The sequence below is a fragment of the Artemia sp. Qi Xiang Cuo genome, chromosome 15 (assembly GCF_049724085.1).
Source record: "Artemia sp. Qi Xiang Cuo chromosome 15, ASM4972408v1, whole genome shotgun sequence".
NCBI lineage: Eukaryota > Metazoa > Arthropoda > Branchiopoda > Anostraca > Artemiidae > Artemia > Artemia sp. Qi Xiang Cuo.
In genome coordinates, this window is record NC_142808.1 from 14,668,817 (window position 1) to 14,688,338 (window position 19,522).

The 19,522-nt window shown below is 32.1% G+C and overlaps 1 protein-coding gene across 1 annotated transcript in view; it reads left to right on the forward strand.

The window, feature by feature from the left end:
- LOC148943363 (rab GTPase-activating protein 1-like) overlaps positions 1-19,522 on the forward strand; it is a 263,084-nt gene that overhangs the window by 221,156 nt on the left and 22,406 nt on the right. Inside the window, exon 16 of the mRNA XM_089101934.1 lies at positions 5,693-5,755. Within this exon, the coding sequence (XP_088958060.1) occupies positions 5,693-5,755 (63 nt within the window). The remainder of the gene's footprint in view (positions 1-5,692; positions 5,756-19,522) is intronic.

Below are 19,522 nucleotides of genomic sequence, written 5' to 3' on the forward strand. Positions count from 1 at the left end.
CACAGAACTTTTCAAAGTGGCAAAAATCCTAGACACTAAACCCATAACATTTTGTTTGCGTAATACCACAGAAGAAGAGTTTCTCGGTCGCTTTTATGACTACGAGCTACAAAAAGTTCAGAATAACAGTGAAATCTATGAAAATGACAATATATTAAGGACTTGTAGTCGGAGGGTTAAGAAACAGTTACTTGTGTTATAGTCGATATTCAGACCGAATTTTGATATTGTAACTAGCGCTAAGAACTCTGTTAATGCCCAACGATCTCAACGTTGCTTATATACGAACTGTCGTTGATACGTCATACCGTAATTTGAATAAGACTAGTTATTTTTGAACAAAATGCTCAATTATTTTCAAATTCGATGATGGGAAGTAGACAGTGGCTCTTGTTTACTGTACTCCCAAAGAAGCCTATGACATCCCGAGAAAAGATCGTGTGTATGAAATAGAAGTTATACCATTCGATTGGTCACTGTCGAGTATGAATGGGTTAAAGCACTAAAATCTAGCGAATATCCACATGTCAAATTGAAATATATTGAATATGATGATATGAGAGATTTGTGTTGTACAATCAATAGAAAAAGCTCATATCGTAGGAATGTCGAATAATCATCGAGAGTCGGTAATTCAAATGTCCCCTTCCTACGTGTTCTTGAACAAAAAACATCTCATGAACTTTTTCATCGCTATAATATAAAGCATCTACAGTATGTTCTTGTAGACACTTCGTATTTGAAACTCTGCCAGTTAACACTAAGAAGTGAATTGGGTGATCCTCTAGCAATAACATATGGCTTAGTAGTGATTACATTTCATTTTCAACCTTTTGTCAGTGACAGCACCATCACGTAAAATGAACAATAAAAAAATTCTATTTGTCTGTCCTGATATCGATTGTTCTATTGGTGCTTTGAGTCCACGTCAAGTAGGCAATGGATTGGACTACTACAAGGGGCGTGCTACAATGTCTGGCTATGGTCTTGGTAGCTGGTTTGCTAGGCTATTTCGTTCTGCATTACCCCTTGCCAGAAAATATCTTGTACCTGTTTTATCAAATTTTGTTGCCTCAACACTACAGGACTGGGGGTCGGGTAAGCATTTCAAGGAGAGTGTTAAAAAAAATATTAGATCTTCAGCAAGAGCCGTTGTTGAGGAATTAAAATCTCAGCAAAATGGGAAGGGATTGAAAAGGATGCACGCACGTCATTCACTCATCAGTCTCTACCCAGGCGGGAAGCCAAGAAGATCAACAAGGACTTGAGGAATAAAACGAGGAAGACCAATAAGAAGAAGAAAATGAAAAAGACTGATTGATCAGAGAAGGATTTCTTCTCTTAATATGACTTATCTCCCTCAAAAGGAATCACACCCATCAATCAGTTCTTCATTGAATCTGTTCAATGCTGAAAATGTTGATGTCAGTGTCAAATATGGCTACTATGAACAATTTCACCCCCAGCAACCCCTTTTGGAAAATATAAACTTTCAAATATTTTCCAATGAAGACTATTTCATGGATTTGTCATTAGCAGTATTTTATTTAAATTTTGCGGTGAAGAAAATGTCAGATAATACAAATCCAACTGTTGCCGATGTTCTCTCCTATGAAAACTGTATTCTACACAAGCTTTTAAAAAAATTAATTTATTTATTAATGGGACATTGGTGAGCACTAGCACTAATTCATCCAACTATGCAAGCTACATACAATTTATGATGATGACACCAAAGGCATATAAGGAGTTGAGAGGACAGTTATTGGGCTATGAATATCGATCAGGTGTTGATACTGACGGTGAGTTGACTACTGCAGTGAGCCAGGAGTACCATTTAGTTGTAAAATTAAATCATGAGATATTCTATATATCCCAATGGTTACCCCCCAATGTCAAGATTGACATACAGTTGTAACTGGCCCCATCGAATTTCATTTTGAGAAAAACACTTCCTATAGCACCCGATGCAAATGTCATTATCACATCGGCAATTCTCCACGTCCGAAAACAGCAGGTTATGAGCTCTGTTGCATTGGCAGTGGAAAAGCTAACAGCCAATGGCAACAGCATTAAACATCTTGTCCCCCATACGATCACTAATCAACGTCACATTGCCACCGGCTCTCGTAGCTATGCCGATTCATCATTTATCAATGGAGAAATCCCATCAAAATTGGCTTTGGCCTTTGTGAAGAGTGGCAGTGGCGTTGGATCCTGGACTGAATCCCCCATGATTTTAATTTTCTCGGTCTATCTAGCCTTGTGTGCAAAGTTAATGGTATTCCGCTGTACATTCTATCATTTGACAAAAAATCCTATAGAACTCTGTATGAGTTGACCATGCAATCCGTAGATCATGACTCCCAACTATTTGAAAATGGAATAACCGATTCAATGTTTTCAAAAAATCATGGCTTAATTGTTTTGGTCTTGTTGGGGACCCAGGATATAAGCATAGTACGAACAGGGAATGTACGCTTAGACTGGATATTTTCCGATACTTTGACTGAGAGTATCACACTAATATCATTGAGTCAATTTGAAACCTATTGGGAAATCACACCCGACGGCAGTGTTCTACTAGACCTAACACCATGAACACAAACCAAATAATCAACGTATTTAATATGGATCCATACATGTCTCAGTACAAGTCCTATTGCATACCATCGGACTTCATTGAAAAAATTGCAAGTGTTAACAATACCCTAATCATTGTTAATAGCAGTCCTTCGACTTTGAAGACAGGCCATTGGCTATGCATCTTTCAAACAGCGAAGAATATTGAATTTTTTGATCCTCTTGGCCTATCGTATAAATACTACACTCCTTACATCAGCAACTGTATTGAAATCAAATGGAAAAACTATTATTCAAAATCAACGAAGAGTACAGGATTTAACGACTAAGACATGTGGCTTTCATGCACTACTCTTTTTCATGTTCAGATATCGTGGCTATACCTACAAGCAGTGTCTCGACATCTACGTTGACTTACCTCGATTGAACGACTTTCTGGTGGAAAATATACTTACAAACGTGTTTAATTTTGATTTTAGTGCCCTACGAATAAAATGTTCTAAAATTGTATGTGAAATTGTTTATTAATAAATGAAAAATGTATATACATGATAAAAACGACTTTCCTACTCTTTAGATTTTATCTTCTACTAGGTATAGGTATTTGTCGAGAACAACTAATGCAGGTAGATTATCTGAATTCATAGTATACTGATCCTGATGTGTTGCAATGTCAGGGTCGCATTTTCTACAATAGAATGTAACTTCACTCTTGTCATATCTCTTTGTATAGTCAATGATACTATTCTCATTCATTCTGTAGAATTCACATGTTTGAATTTGATTATTTGAAGCAATGTCACAAACAGTGTCCTCAAGTGGCGAATCGCATTCCGTCACAGCCAAATAAAAATCAGTGGGCTTATAATCATAGTAGTTATTGTCTTCACAACGATGCCGTAGAAACCAAATTCTTTTGTTGTTCCAACAGTTGAATCGATGACCCGGCTCCTCCTCCCAAAACAATCTAAGACCACGACGATACCAATCTCGTAGCAGTAAACTAAAATCACGCTTAGGATTCTTTCCATTCATACCAGGATATGTATTCTCCCACTGATTACATTTATCATAGTGGCAATTAGAGCAAAGGTGTCCTCTAGGACGAGAGTCACACACCCATTCAAGACAGGAATTACAACCTTGAATTTGTGAAGCTTATCCTCTATGCTATTTACATGGGTTCTATAATCTATACTTTTCACCGTATTCGTCAATCATTGTACTATTCTCACATGATAACCAGCTGCCCAGTGTGTACATGCATAGTGGACATGTATGGAACATTTTTTCATGTGTTGACACTCTCACTACTACAATGAAACTGAGCTACCAACAACAACAAATTGAGTGGGATAGAGAGAAAGGAGTAAATCATCCTTGAACACCATCTTTCTCATGAAAAAAAGTCCTAAATTTCTAAACTAGTGTTTAAAAGCATATCCACAATATCATTTTGTAGTGTCGTGATTAATATGGCAATAAATTGTGTAAATCCATTTGGACCACAATGTAAAAGCTTCATGCAATAGTCTAATGACGGAGAATCAGTTTTTATTATATCGACAAGCATTCCCTGAGAAAATATCTTCCTTTGAATAGACAGCTCTAGAAATACATCATCTAGAATAAAACGTTTTTCCATAAGAACAAGATTCCCTATGATTCACTCTTTCTCAAATTCATCCATTTCCTAGAGTCATAACACTCTCACAACTAACCTGAAACTAATCAGGATTTTTTTTCTACTCTAAAAATACGTTTTAATCTACTATTAGAAAGAAAAATATCATTTATTTAGAAACAGCTTTGTTAAGCATAATTACAACATTAATAATCACAGATTCAATGTGTTTTCATCAATGTATTTCACTAGTGCATCCAATGCTGCCTGAAGTCTATTTATATGCACAATATTCAGTTTCGCAGCAAAACATATTTGCTCTTCTATTTTAAATTTGCTCAACGATATCACATATCTAGCATACATATCATCCCATTCAAGGCATAGTCAACAGCCTCCTGTTATTTCCACAGCCACGTTTGGTACTCGTATATCTTTGCTGCTCGCGGCTCCACCATCAACCTCCAATAGTGTAAACGCTCCACTCATTTTCTCTACTAATATCCTCTTAAATAAACTATTCTCCCTGAATTCAATTCTCTTACTAATATGAATTGCAATGAAAATCAGTCCTTTTACTTGGATCCAATTACTAATCAAGTTATCGTATTTGGAGTAACCTCCGCTCTCTCTGATTGGCCCTAAAAAATCGGTGTTGCCTCAAAAACCAGTCTGGTTGCGTTATATAATCTCAATTATACTTTCAAAACGTGTTTGTTCACTTAATAGATATATAATATAAAAAGATTGGTCACTTTTTACAATGTGCACGTCAAATTGCACTGTATATGGTGTATATGGACTATAACACCCCTGAAATCACTCGTCAAATATATAGGTGCATGCCCATGGTAAGACATATTACACAATCACTCGTGAAACCAGCATATAAGTTACTACTACTATGCAAAATGGGAATATCATTACTTCTATTCATTTCAAGAACCATTTGCTCAACCGCCATTTCAAAATTACTTCGAAAATTCTCACCTTACCTTAAAAAAGACGTTACCTTACCTTACGTTACCTTACCTTACCTAAGTTACCTTTACCTTACCTTAAAAAAGACGTCTTTCCTAATATAAGTTGTTAACCCACCATGGTGACAATTGTGTCTAGTAAAATTGAGTGTACGTCATGTATTGGTGAGCTTGTTTTTCAATAATTTGTTTTAGTAAAGTGAAAATCTTTCTGGCAATACTTCACTTAAGGGTATTACAGATTTGTTACCTTCATTTGGACTGAATTAACTCTGTGATGAAAATATATACAAAATCGCAACATTCGTCAAAACATTGAAAAATGTGATGCTTTTCATTTTAACTTAATATTGAAAGTGTATGTTTGTTTTGCTTTCTGGCTTACACATTTTTTTTCAATCCTTTCCTAGGACGGCTCTTGGGAAATATTGTTTAAACATTTTTTTTCTTATCCTGTATGTAAACATAATAACCAAAAACAAACTTTTTAATCGTTCCTTTTTAGATATGTACCCAGCTCAGTGAACAATTAGAAGAGGGGCGTAAGATTGTTGAAGAAGCTGCCAAAGTAAGTTTTATTTCTGTTTTTACTGTCTTTTGTGTGTTTCTTTGTATTGCGCTCTAGTCAATTTTTTTTCATTTTGTTTTTCATTAATTTGCAGGACCAGCACTGTCTCAAGTTATTAAAAAAGCGATAGGAGCAAGATTGACTTGTAAAAATTCATAGACATGGGTACACATCAAGCGGGATTGAAAATTTGGAGCCACCGCCTAAACTCTTACAGGCCTTGCTTTTAATTCAAAGTTCTTGAAAAACAGTAAACAATAATTTCTTGCTCTTTTAGGGTTTATTTTGATAACTCGTGTTTTTATAACGTTGCAAAAACTGTATTAGCTTTTCATCGTTTTAATAGACATAATACCAAAACTGACTTACCTTTCACCACTTCACTTCAACCATTTCTAAAAGGAATCGATGGAGGGCTTTGATGGGATAATACCCTCAAAGAGTTCTATCTAAATGAATATGCAGTGCTCGGATATTTGTTTTGAATCAATAATTCAATCAAATCAATAATTAATCAATAGGGGCAATAACTTTGGGGTTGTAACTTTATTGGCTGTAGAATACTGATTACGTTGTATAGTATAGAAGAAGTCAACGCAGGGTTGCCACACTTTTGAGAGCGTTGATTTTTTTGTTTTGGACCGGCCAAAAAAGTGGCTTTGTCATATAGTTTGATGCCCAAAAGTAAATGCCCAGAAAAGGTCAGACAGCTCAAAGAAATGCTGTATAAAAAGGTTTTGACATCACTCTAAGAAAATAAATTGTCACTTTGAAAAAAAAAACAATAAAACTTTGAATCAATCATTATTGGAGCAACCCTGGGTATACAAGTTTATTGGTTGTAGAAGTAATGAGAAGAGTAAATTTGCAGATGGCACAATACTTCCCCAGGCTTTTCTTCCTTTTGATACTTTGAGTTTTTGGAATTATAGTCACTTATTGACAGTTAAGAAGGAAATATACAAATTCTTTAAATTTTTCTTTAATGTAAAAGGTAGTGTTTCTCGGAACTTATATAAAGTTAGCAGCCCAGGGTTCTTCTTAAAAAAAAACTGCCTTCCTATGAAGAGTATATTTTGGTTGATGATGTCTGATTAGCAAAGATGTTTAGTGCTAAAGTGGAAGAGAATAATTAAGTGAAATGGATGAATAATTATAAAATTTGTCAGCTGTAAATTGAAATGTGCTTTAATGACTGATTTAATTGGTCCACGTGTTCCAATGTCCGCGGTTTCCAAATTTGCGGTGGATATACCTGAAAGCAAAGGAATGATGTTGGCTATATTAGAAATCATATCCATCTTAGCTTACCTAGCTAGCCAGTCGCAGTTATGACTCAATTTAAGCTTAAAAAAAGAAATTTTAATTAGCTTTAAAAATGGAGTTAACCGAGTGTCTCCCAAAGTTAGAAATACACTCTCTTTACCATGGAAAATATATTTGTGTTAATTATATATTTTTTTTTCTTTCTTTCTTCGTGTGCAGTTCTCCCTGTCTAATTTTTTTAATATTTGATATTTGTTTTGACTCTTTTGGTGACTGCTGAATGAATGTCTTTGCTTATCGTTTTGCTATTGTTGCGGGCCCACGATAGTGCTTTCATAGTTATTGCTGCTTTTTTGTAACATATAACCTACAATAATATAGGCTATATAATAATATATAGGCTATTGTATGTAATACTAGTGTTTCCCTTGTTGTTGTTGTTTTTTTCTCTGTAGTACTTAGCCTATAAATAACTCTGAGTAGAGATCTGCTGCCGTCTAACAGTAAGAGATTGAAGTTTTTTCGGATATGGGGACCGCAAAACAAAGAAAAAGAGCTCCTATGAAGTTTGAAACATTTCCAGTAGTATCAGAAACATTTTGAAATGATTTTTTTTAGCCTGCTAAATAGTATAAGCAAGAAACAAAGCATACTTTTTATATCTTCGAAATTCATGTATCGCATGTTTGGATCTTGTAATGGCGGTCTCGTGTATAAAATGCAAGTAATGGAAGACCTGAGCATGAAATCCGTTAACTCCTCTAATTTTCCGTTAACTAATTTTATCCGTTAAAAATCCGTTAACTAATTTTCTAATTTTCTATGAAACAATCCTGGAAAAAGTAATGTGGAAGCCCAATTTTCATATGTTTTGCTTTTTGTTGTTTTCTTCAATTTTAAATTTGTTGCATGCATTTAAAGTTTGAGCCCAGCAGTACCCTTAAATAATTCCAGCTGCGATATCATTGCATATGGGTTATGGAAGGGTGTTCTCCGGAATCTTGTCGTTTACGCATCTGCCTGTGTTGTAAATTTAGATATCAACCAAACTTTATTAGAAGTAAAGCTAGTACCCTTAGAAGTAAAACTTGATAGTTATTACGGGATAGTTGGGCGCAATATAACCTCTAAAGGGGAAGGGTGCATTTTTTCCAACAGGACATCTATGAGAATCAGTGTTCTCCCGACCAAAACCTTGTGAGAAGCCAGAGCTCATGCGCTAGTTATCGCTTTTGGGGATCTGAGCCCAATTGTTTTTTTGTGGGGTGGAAGGGGGAGGATCCTTAATTTTTTTTTCAAAACATATTTCAGAAGGAATTGTCAGGTCTCAACCAAAGGTCAATGTCGACTTCGGCCCTTCGGGGCTTGTGGTAGAAATTTTGCGAAATAAAGATCTTATCTTATCCGAAACTCGCCAGAAGTAAAAATAAGTGCCCTTTCTTGGTATGTTGGGTGTCCGGTGAGGCGGTGACTCTGCATCCTCTGAGGGGAGAGAGATTCATAGAAGTTTATAAATTTAGGACATATACCAAGAAATAAATAATTATTATTATTATGTGTTAACCAATTTCGAGATACTGTCGAGATACCTTCTCGGCTATACTTTTTGGGAATCCAAAATTGATTGGACCTTCGTGGAGAGGGGAAGCAGAAGGGATCCCTAAATTCTGGGAATAACAGTATTTACCGGAACGGGTTACGGGTTCTTTGTCTAACATAGAAGGAATATGAGTAAGTATCCTACATTTGTGCTACGATTTTGTACCCCATGTGACCTCTGTGGAGGAGGGAGTGTCTCAGTTTTTTTCATAATGAAATCTTATAAAACATGTTCAACTGAATGTCCTCAACTAAACCTGATGCGAAATAAAAATTTATGTCCTGTTCTTAGCCGTATTCAGGGGGCTGGACTACCCAGTTTGAACTCCCTCCCATAAAAAAGTCCATGCCGTAAAAAAAAAAAAACATAAAGAAACTTTTATTTTGTTTTGTAATTTTTCTTCTTTTTTTTGTAAAACACCCCCGAACAAAAAAAAACCCGCTGCCTGAACCAGAATCCTAAAAATGGCTTTGGTCCTGCTTATGTTTTTTGGTGCGTAACGTGATCACTTATATCTACGGGTATTCTAGGAGCGAGAGCCCTATATTTTTTTAATCACGACATTTTGCTGAATGGGTTATTGTATTTCAGTAAAAACTTGTGTAAGATTATAGCGAACTCCCACAATGAGATTTTTTAGGGTCCAAAGCTGAGCTGCCTCTATGGGAGGAGGGGCCTGGTACTTTTAGTGTCTTTATGAAGACTTGTACCTGAAGGGGTTGATGAATATGAACCAATATGTAAGTTGAAGACCCGATTCTACCTCCGAGGGACCTGACGGAAGTGATACATTTTTACTTGTAAAAAGGATATCCAATCGATTGGTTTCCAGATTTCATCTAAACTTGTTAGAAAATGAAGGCTTAGTTTCTTGTTGTACTTTTTCACGCTTCTGACCGTCTGTGCGGAGCGTCTGTCATGTGTCTAGGAAGAGTTTTGCAGCTAAACAAAACAACTGATAACCAAAACAAAATTGTGCAGATGATGAAATCTGTAAAAAGATCTTCAATGTACTGATTCTATCGTTGGCTCGTCCTATGAAACTTAGTAAATAAAAAAAAACAAGTTTTTTTTAAATAAAAGTAAGGAGCGACATTAAAACTTAAAACGAACAGAAGTTATTCCGTATAATGAAAGGGGTTGTCTCCTCCTCAACGCCTCGCTCTTTACGCTAAAGTTTTTTATTGTTTTAATAAATAGAGGAGTGAGAAAGAGTCAAACTTTAGCGTAAAGAGCGAGGCGTTGAGGAGGGACAGCCCCATATACGCAATAATTTCTGTTCGTCTTAGGTTTTAATTTTGCTTCTTACTTTAAGTAAAAAAACTTTTTTTTTATCTAATTTCTGAACGTCTTTGAATTAATGCAGGTTTCGATTTTGGGTCACCGTACATGAATAATTAAAATGAAATTCGCATATCAATTTACTTTTTTTTGCTAAATGACTTTCACGAAAGTTGTTTAATATTATTTACCACCGGTTTTATTGGTAATAAATATACGTAACTTACGAATTAACTTACGTAACGAACTTCTATATTCGTATATTTTCATTACTTATATTAGGGGGCTCGCCCCCTATTCAATACCTCGCTCTTTACACTAAATTTTGAATTTTTTGTCAATTCTTTAAGAATGACCGCTTAATCACAAAGGCTGTTAATTAGAATAAGTACATCTTATGAAAGTACTAAAAAAAGCTTTAGCGTAAAGAGCGAGAGTAGGGAGTCAGGTATTATTCCCGTACGAACACCGTGCTGCCATCTATAATTGAGTCTAACGGTACCTAACCGCATAGACAATGTTATTGATCCACTAACGGGAGAGAATTTCTGGAAAATTGATTTACATAAATCGAAGGGGAACTAGATTTCTGAGAATTTGATTTGCATAATCGAGGGGAATTCTTGATACACAAGGAGAATTAAGAAACAATATGGCTTCTCTGATCTTTAGGTCTGGGAGATAAATTAATATTCAATTTTTTAAATATGGCTTTTCAGGTCTTTAGTGTAGCTAGGAACACCTTAGAGGTGAAAAGATTAACGCGGGAATTTTTTCCTGGGAATTTCAAATGTGACAGCGCAGGGATGCCAAAAAGATGATTTAGGCGAAACATTTTAGAAGATGATTTTAGAAGATGATTTGGAGTGAAACTCTGTGGTCGTTATAATACACAAGTTCCATTTGAACAGGATTGTGAGGTCCCCTACCCCAACCCCAAAGGGCCCCCCAAGGGCCCTCTCGGTGCCCCAGGCACCCACAGGCCCTTCCGGGACCCCCACAGGCCCCCCCAGAGCCCAAAGGTCCCCCTCCCCATTTTGTTAATACTTTTTTTTGTGTACTTGAGACACAGAAGGGACCCCACATTTCAAAAGGCTTTATTATATCTTTTCAGAACAAGTTTTTTTTCTTAATATCCCTCCTAAACCCATTTTACAAGTTGAACTACTCATCCTTATCACCCACAACTTTACTTTACGACTTTTTGCATACCCCAACACCAAGCAATACTTTTCAAAAGCCTTTATTATATCTTTTCAGAACAAGTTCTTTACATAACTTCCATCCCACACGAATTTTACAAGTTGAAATACTCATCCTTTTCACCACAACTTTACTTTACGGCTTTTTGTATAGCCTAACATCAAGCAATACTTATCAAAAGGCTTTATTATATCTTTCAGAACAAGTTCTTTACATAATGTCCATCATAAGCCAATTTTACAACTTGAAGTACTCATCCTTTTCATCCACAACTTTATAGCTTTTGAATACCCAACACCAAGCAATACTTTCAAAATGCTGTTTTGTATCTTTTCAGAACAAGTTCCTTTCCTAATGTCCCTACTAAACCAATTTTACAACTTGAAGTACTCATCCTTTTCACCCACAACACTGAATTTTCTTAAAGAAGAGAAAAAAAGTTTGCTCAATTCTGAATTTTCCCAATGAAAATGAAAAAAAGCTTCCATATCAGTTCTGAATTTCTCAAAGAAATAAAAAATTTAAAGTTCTGTTTTAAATTTTTCCGTAGAAGATAGGAAAACTTATACTATGATTGTGATTATTTTCCATGAAGATAAAAAGTTTCACTTTAATTTAAATTTTTTTAAATTCAGTTCCGATTTTTCTCAAAGAGATGAAAAAATTTAAAGTTCTGTTCAAAATTTTTCATAGAAGAGAGAAAAATTTATACTTTGATCGTGAATATTCGCCCTGAAGATAAGGAGCTACACTTTAATTCTTAGTTTTCTCGAATAAGTACAAAATGTACCAGTTCTCTTCTGAATTTTCTTAAAGAAGAGAAAAAAAGTTAGCTCAATTCTGAATTTTACCAATGAAAATGAAAAAAAGCTTCCATTTCAGTTCTTAATTTCTCAAAGACATAAAAATTTAAAGTTCTTTTCTAATTTTTTCCGTAGAAGATAGGAAAAGTTATACTAAGATTGTGATTATTTTCCTTGAAGATAAAAAGTCTCACTTTAAATCTAAATTTTCTTAAATTCAGTTCCGATTTTTCTCAAAGAGATGAAAAAATTTAAAGTTGTGTTCAAAATTTTCCATAGAAGATAGAAAAAGTTATACTTTGATCGTGAATATTCGCCAATGAAGATAAGGAGCTCCACTTTAATTCTGAGTTTTCTCGAAGAAGTACAAAATGTTCAAGTTCTCTTCTGAATTTTCTTAAAGAAGAGAAAAAAGTTAGCTCAATTCTGAATTTTACCAATGAAAATGAAAAAAGGATTCCACTACAGTTCTTAATTTCTCAAAGAAGTAAAAAATTTAAAGTTCTGTTCTAAATTTTTTCGTAGAAGATAGGAAAAGTTATACTATGATTGTGATTATTTTCCATGGAGATAAAAAGTTTCACTTTAATTCTAAATTTTCTTAAATTCAGTTCCGATTTTTCTCAAAGAGATGAAAAAATTTAAAGTTTGGTTCCAAATTTTTCATAGAAGATAGAAAAAAGTTATACATTGATTGTGAATATTCACCATGAAGATAAGCAGCTCCACTTTAATTTTGATTTTTCTCGAAGAAGTGCAAAATGTTCGTTCTCTTCTGAATTTTTAAAGAAGAGAAAAAAGGTTAGCTCAATTCTGAATTTTACCAATGAAAATGAAAAAGCTACCACTTCAGTTCTTAATTTCTCAAAGACATAAAAAGTTTAAAGTTCAATTCTAAATTTTTCCATAGAAGATAGGAAAAGTTATGCTATAATTGTGATTTTTTTCCATGAAGATAAAAAGTTTCACTTTAATTCAAATTTTCTTAAATTCAGTTCTGATTTTTCTTAAAGATATGAAACAATTTAAAGTTCCGTTCCAAATTTTTATAGAAGATAGAAAAGTTATACTTTGATCGTGAATATTCGCCATGAAGATATGGAGCTCAACTTTAATTCTAAATTTTCTTAAATTCAGTTATGATTTTTCTCAAGGATATTAAACGATTTAAAGTTCTGTTCCAAATTTTTCATAGAAGCTGGAAAAGTTATACTTTGATCGTGAATTTTCGCCATGAAGATAAGGAGCTCCACTTCAATTCTGAGTTTTCTCGAAGAAGTGCAAAATGTTCAAGTTTTCTTCTGAATTTTCTTAAATGAGAGAAAAAAGTTAGCTCAATTCTGAATTTTACCAATGAAAATGAAAAAAGCTTCCATTTCAGTTCTTAATTTCTCAAAGACATAAAAAATTTAAAGTTCTGTTCTAAATTTTCCTTAGAAGATAGGAAAAGTTATACTATGATTGTGATTATTTTCCAATGAAGATAAAAAGTTTCACTTTAATTCCAAATTTTCTTAAATTCAGTTCCGATTTTTCTCAAAGAGATGAAAAAACTTAAAGTTCTGTTCAAATTTTTCATGGAAGATGGAAAAAGTTATACTTTGATCGTGAATATTCGCCATGAAGATAAGGAGCTACACTTTAATTCTGACTTTTCTCGAAGAAGTACAAAATTTTCAAGTTCTCTTCTGAATTTTCTTAAAGAAGAGGAAAAAGTTAGCTCTATTCTGAGTTTTACTAATGAAAATGAAAAAAAGCTTCCATTTCAGTTCTGAATTTCTCAAAGAAATAAAAAATTGAAAGTTCTGTTCTAATTTTTTTTTTGTAGAAGATAGGAAAAGTTATACTAAGATTGTAATTATTTTCCATGAAGATAAAAAGTCTCACTTTAAATCTAAATTTTCTTAAATTCAGTTCCGATTTTTCTCAAAGAGATGAAAAAATTTAAAGTTCTGTTCAAATTTTTCATAGAAGTTGAGAAAAATTCATACTTTGATCGTGAATATTCGCCAATGAAGATAAGGAGCTCCACTTTAATTCTGAGTTTTCTCGAAGAAGTACAAAATGTTCAAGTTCTCTTCTGAATTTTCTTAAAGAAGAGAAAAAAGTTAGCTCAATTCTGAATTTTACCAATGAAAAGGAAAAAAGGCTTCCACTACAGTTCTTAATTTCTCAAAGAAACAAAAAATTTAAATTTCTGTTCTAAATTTTTTCGTAGAAGATAGGAAAAGTTATACTATGATTGTGATTATTTTCCACGAAGATAAAAAGTTTCACTTTAATTCAAAATTTTCTGAAATTCAGTTCCGATTTTTCTCAAAGAGATGAAAAAATTTAAAGTTCTGTTCCAAATTTTTCATAGAAGATAGAAAAAGTTATACTTTGATCGTGAATATTCACCATGAAGATAAGCAGCTCCACTTTAATTTTGAGTTTTCTCGAAGAAGTGCAAAATGTTCAAGTTCTCTTCTGAAATTTCCTAAAGAAGAGAAAAAAGTTAGCTAAATTCTGAAATTTACCAATGAAAATGAAAAAGCTACCACTTCAGTTCTTAATTTCTCAAAGACATAAAAAGTTTAAAGTTCAGTTCTAAATTTTTCCATAGAAGATAGGAAAAGTTATACTATAATTGTGATTATTTTCCACAAAGAAAAAAAATTTTAAGTTCTGTTCCAAATTTTTCATAGAAGATAGAAAAGTTATACTTTGATCGTGAATATTCGCCTTGAAGATATGGAGCTCTACTTTAATTCTAAATTTTCTTAATTTCAGTTCCGATTTTTCTCAAAGAGATAAAAAAATTTAAAGTTCTGTTCCAAATTTTTCATAGAAGATAGAAAAGTTATACTTTGATCGTGAATATTCGCCATGAAGATAAGGAGCTCTACTTTAATTCTAAATTTTCTTAAATTCAGTTCCGATTTTTCTCAAAGAGATAAAAAAATTTAAAGTTCTGTTCCAAATTTTTCATAGAAGATAGAAAAATTATACTTTGATCGTGAATATTCGCCAGGATCTATGATTGTGATTATTTTCCATGAAGATAAAAAGTTTCACTTTAATTCTAAATTTTCTTATATTCACTTCCGTTTTTTCACAAAGAGATGAAAAACTTTAAATCTGTGTTCCAAATTTTTCATAGAAGATAGAAAAAGTTATACTTTGATCGTGAATATTCGCTATGAAGATATGGAGCTCCACTTTAATCCTAAATTTTCTTAAATTCAGTTCTGATTTTTCTCAAAGAGATGAAAAAATTTAAAGTTCTGTTCTAAATTTTTCTTAGAAGATAGAAAAAGTTATACTTTGATCGTGAATATTCGCCATGAAGATATGGAGCTCCACTTTAATCCTGAGTTTTTTCGAAGAAGTGCAAAATGTTCAAGTTCTACTCTGAATTTTCTTAAAGAAGAGAAAAAAAAGTTAGCTCAATTCTGAATTTTATCAATGAAAATGAAAAAAGCTTCCATTTCAGTTCTTAATTTCTCAAAGACATAAAAAATTTAAGTTCTGTTCTAAATTTTTCCGTAGAAGATAGGAAAAGTTATACTATGATTGTGATTATTTTCCACGAAGATAAAAATTTTCACTGTAATTCTAAATTTTCTTAAATTGAGTTCTGATTTTTCTCAAAGAGATGAAAAAATTTTAAGTTCTGTTCCAAATTTTTCATAGAAGATAGAAAAAGTTATACTTTGATCGTGAATATTCACCATGAAGATAAGGAGTTCCACTTTAATTCTGAGTTTTCTCGAAGAAGTGCAAAATGTTCAAGATATCTTCTGAATTTTCCTAAGGAAGAGAAACAAAGTTAGCTCAATTCTGAAATTTACCAATGAAAATGAAAAAGCTACCACTTCAGTTCTTAATTTCTCAAAGACATAAAAAATTTTAAGTTCTGTTCTAAATTTTTCCGTAGAAGATAGGAAAAGTTATACTATGATTGTGATTATTTTCCACAAAGAAAAAAAAAATTTAAAGTTCTGTTCCAAATTTTTCATAGAAGATAGAAAAAGTTATACTTTGATCGTGAATATTCGCCATGAAGATATGGAGCTCAACTTTAATTCTAAATTTTCTTAAATTCAGTTCCGATTTTTCTCAAAGAGATGAAAAAATTTAAAGTTCTGTTCCAAATTTTTCATAGAAGATAGAAAAAGTTATACTTTGATCGTGAATATTCGCCATGAAGATATGGAGCTCTACTTTAATTCTAAATTTTCTTAAATTCAGTTCCGATTTTTCTCAAAGAGATAAAAAAATTTAAAGTTCTGTTCCAAATTTTTCATAGAAGATAGAAAAGTTATACTTTGATCTTGAATATTCGCCAGGAGCTATGATTGTGATTATTTTCCATGAAGATAAAAAGTTTCACTTTAATTCTAAATTTTCTTAAATTCACTTCCGTTTTTTCACAAAGAGATGAAAAACTTTAAATCTCTGTTCCAAATTTTTCATGGAAGATAGAAAAAGTTATACTTTGATCGTGAGTATTCGCCATGAAGATATGGAGCTCCACTTTAATTCTAAATTTTCTTAAATTCAGTTCTGATTTTTCTCAAAGAGATGAAAAAATTTAAAGTTCTGTTCCAAATTTTTCATAGAAGATAGAAAAAGTTATACTTTGATCGTGAATATTCGCTATGAAGATAAGGAGCTCCACTTTAATTCTGAGTTTTTTCGAAGAAGTGCAAAATGTTCAAGTTCTATTCTGAATTTTCTTAAAGAAGAGAAAAAAAGTTAGCTCAATACTGAATTTTATCAATGAAAATGAAAAAAGCTTCCATTTCAGTTCTTAATTTCTCAAAGACATAAAAAATTTAAAGTTCTTTTCTAAATTTTGCCGTAGAAGATAGGAAGAGTTATACTATGATTGTGATTCTTTTCCACGAAGATAAAAATTTTCACTGTAATTCTAAATTTTCTTAAATTGAGTTCTGATTTTTCTCAAAGAGATGAAAAAATTTAAAATTCTGTTCCAAATTTTTCATAGAAGATAGAAAGTTATATTTTGATCGTGAATATTCGCCATGAAGATAAGGAGCTCCACATTAATTCTGAGTTTTCTCGAAGAAGTGCAAAATGTTCAAGTTCTCTTCTGAATTTTCAATGAAAATGAAAAAAGCTTCCATTTCAGTTCTTAATTTCTCAAAGACATAAAAAATTTAAAGTTCTGTTCTAAATTTTTCCGTAGAAGATAGGACAAGTTATGCTATAATTGTGAATATTTTCCATGAAGATATTAAGTTTCACTTTAATTCAAATTTTCTGAAATTCAATTGTGATTTTTCTTAAAGATATGAAACAACTTAAAGGTCAGTTCCAGATTTTTATAGAAGATCGAAAAGTTTTACTTTGATCGTGAATATTCGCCATGAAAATATGGAGCTCAACTTTAGTTCTAAATTTTCTGAAATTCAGTTGCGATTTTTCTTAAAGATATGAAACAATTTAAAGTTCCGTTCCAAATTTTTATAGAAGATCGAAAAGTTATACTTTGATTGTGAATATTCGCCATGAAGATAAGGAGCTCAACTTTAGTTCTAATTTTTCTGAAATGCAGTTCTGATTTTTCTCAAGGATATGAAACCATTTAAAGTTCCGTTCCAAGTTTCTCATAGAAGATGGAAAAGTTATAATTCGATCGTGAATATTAGCCATGAAAATATGGAGCTCAACTTCAATTCTGAGTTACTATGATTGTGATTATTTTCCATGAAGATAAAAAGTTTCACTTTAATTCAAATTTTCTTAAATTCAGTTCCGATTTTTCTCAAAGATATGAAACAATTTAAAGTTCCGTTCCAAATTTTTCATAGAAGATCGAAAAGTTATACTTTGATCGTGAATATTCGCCATGAAGATATGGAGCTCAACTTTAATTTAAATTTTCTTAAATTCAGTTGCAATTTTTCTCAAAGATATGAAACAATTTAAAGTTCCGTTCCAAATTTTTCATAGAAGATAGAAAAGTTATACTTTGATCGTGAATTTTCGCCATGAAGATAAGGAGCTCCACTTTAATTCTGAGTTTTCTCAATGAAGTGCAAAATGTTCAAGTTTTCTTTTGAATTTTCTTAAAGAAGAGAAAAAAAAGTTAGCTCAATACTGAATTTTACCAATGAAAATGAAAAAAGCTTCCATTTCAGTTCTTAATTTCTCAAAGACATAAAAAATTTAAGTTCTGTTCTAAATTTTTCCGTAGAAGATAGGAAAAGTTATACTATGATTGTGATTATTTTCCACGATGATAAAAATTTTCACTGTGCAAAATGCAAAAAAGTACAAAATGTTCAAGTTCTCATCTGGATTTTCTTAAAGAAGAGAAAAAAACTTAGCTCAATTCTGAATTTTATCAATGAAAATGAAAAAAGCTTCCATTTCAGTTCTTAATTTCTCAAAGACATAAAAAATTTAAGTTCTTTTCTAAATTTTTCCGTAGAAGATAGGAAAAGTTATACTATGATTGTGATTATTTTCCACGAAGATAAAAATTTTCACTCTAATTCTAAATTTTCTTAAATCAGTTCCGATTTTTCTCAAAGAGATGAAAAAATTTTAAGTTCTGTTCCAAATTTTTCATAGACGATAGAAAAAGTTATACTTTGATCGTGAATATTCGCCATGAAGATAAGGAGCTCCGCTTCAATTCAGAGTTTTCTCGAAGAAGTGCAAAATGTTCAAGTTCTCTTCTGAATTTTCTTGAAGAAGAGAAAAAAAAGTTAGCTCAATTCTGAATTTTACCAATGAAAATGAAAAAAAGGTTCCAATTCAGCTCTGAATTTCTCAAAGACATAAAAAATTTAAAGTTCTATTCTAAATTTTTCCGTAGAAGATAGGACAATTTATACTATGATTGTGATTATTTTCCATGAAGATATAAAGTTTCACTTTAATTCAAATTTTCTTAAATTCAATTGTGATTTTTCTCAAAGATATGAAACAACTTAAAGTTCCGTTCCAGATTTCTCATAGAAGATAGAAAAGTTTTAATTTGATTGTGAATATTCGCCATGAAGATATGGAGCTCAACTTTAATTCTAATTTTTCTTAAATTCAGTTACGATTTTTCTCAAAGATATGAAACAATTTAAAGTTCCGTTCCAAATTTTTCATAGAAGATATAAAAGTTATACTTTGATCGTGAATTTTCGCCATGAAGATAAGTAGCTCCACTTTAATTCTGAGTTTGCTCGATGAAGTGCAAAATGTTCAAGTTCTCTTTTGAATTTTCTTAAAGGAGAGAAAAAAAGTTAGCTCAATTCTGAATTTTACCAATATAAATGAAAAAAGCTTCCATTTCAGTTCCTAATTTCTCAAAGACATAAAAAATTTAAAGTTCTGTTCTAAATTTTTTCGTAGAAGATAGGAAAAGTTATACTATGATTGTGATTATTTTCCATGAAGATAAAAAGTTTCACTTTAATTCCAAATTTTCTTAAATTCAGTTTTGATTTTTCTCAAAGAGATGAAAAAACATAAAGTTCTGTTCAAATTTTTCATGGAAGATGGAAAAAGTTTTACTTTGATCGTGAATATTCGCCATGAAGATAATTAACTACACTTTAATTCTGAGTTTTCTCGAAGAAGTACAAAATGTTCAAGTTCTCTTCT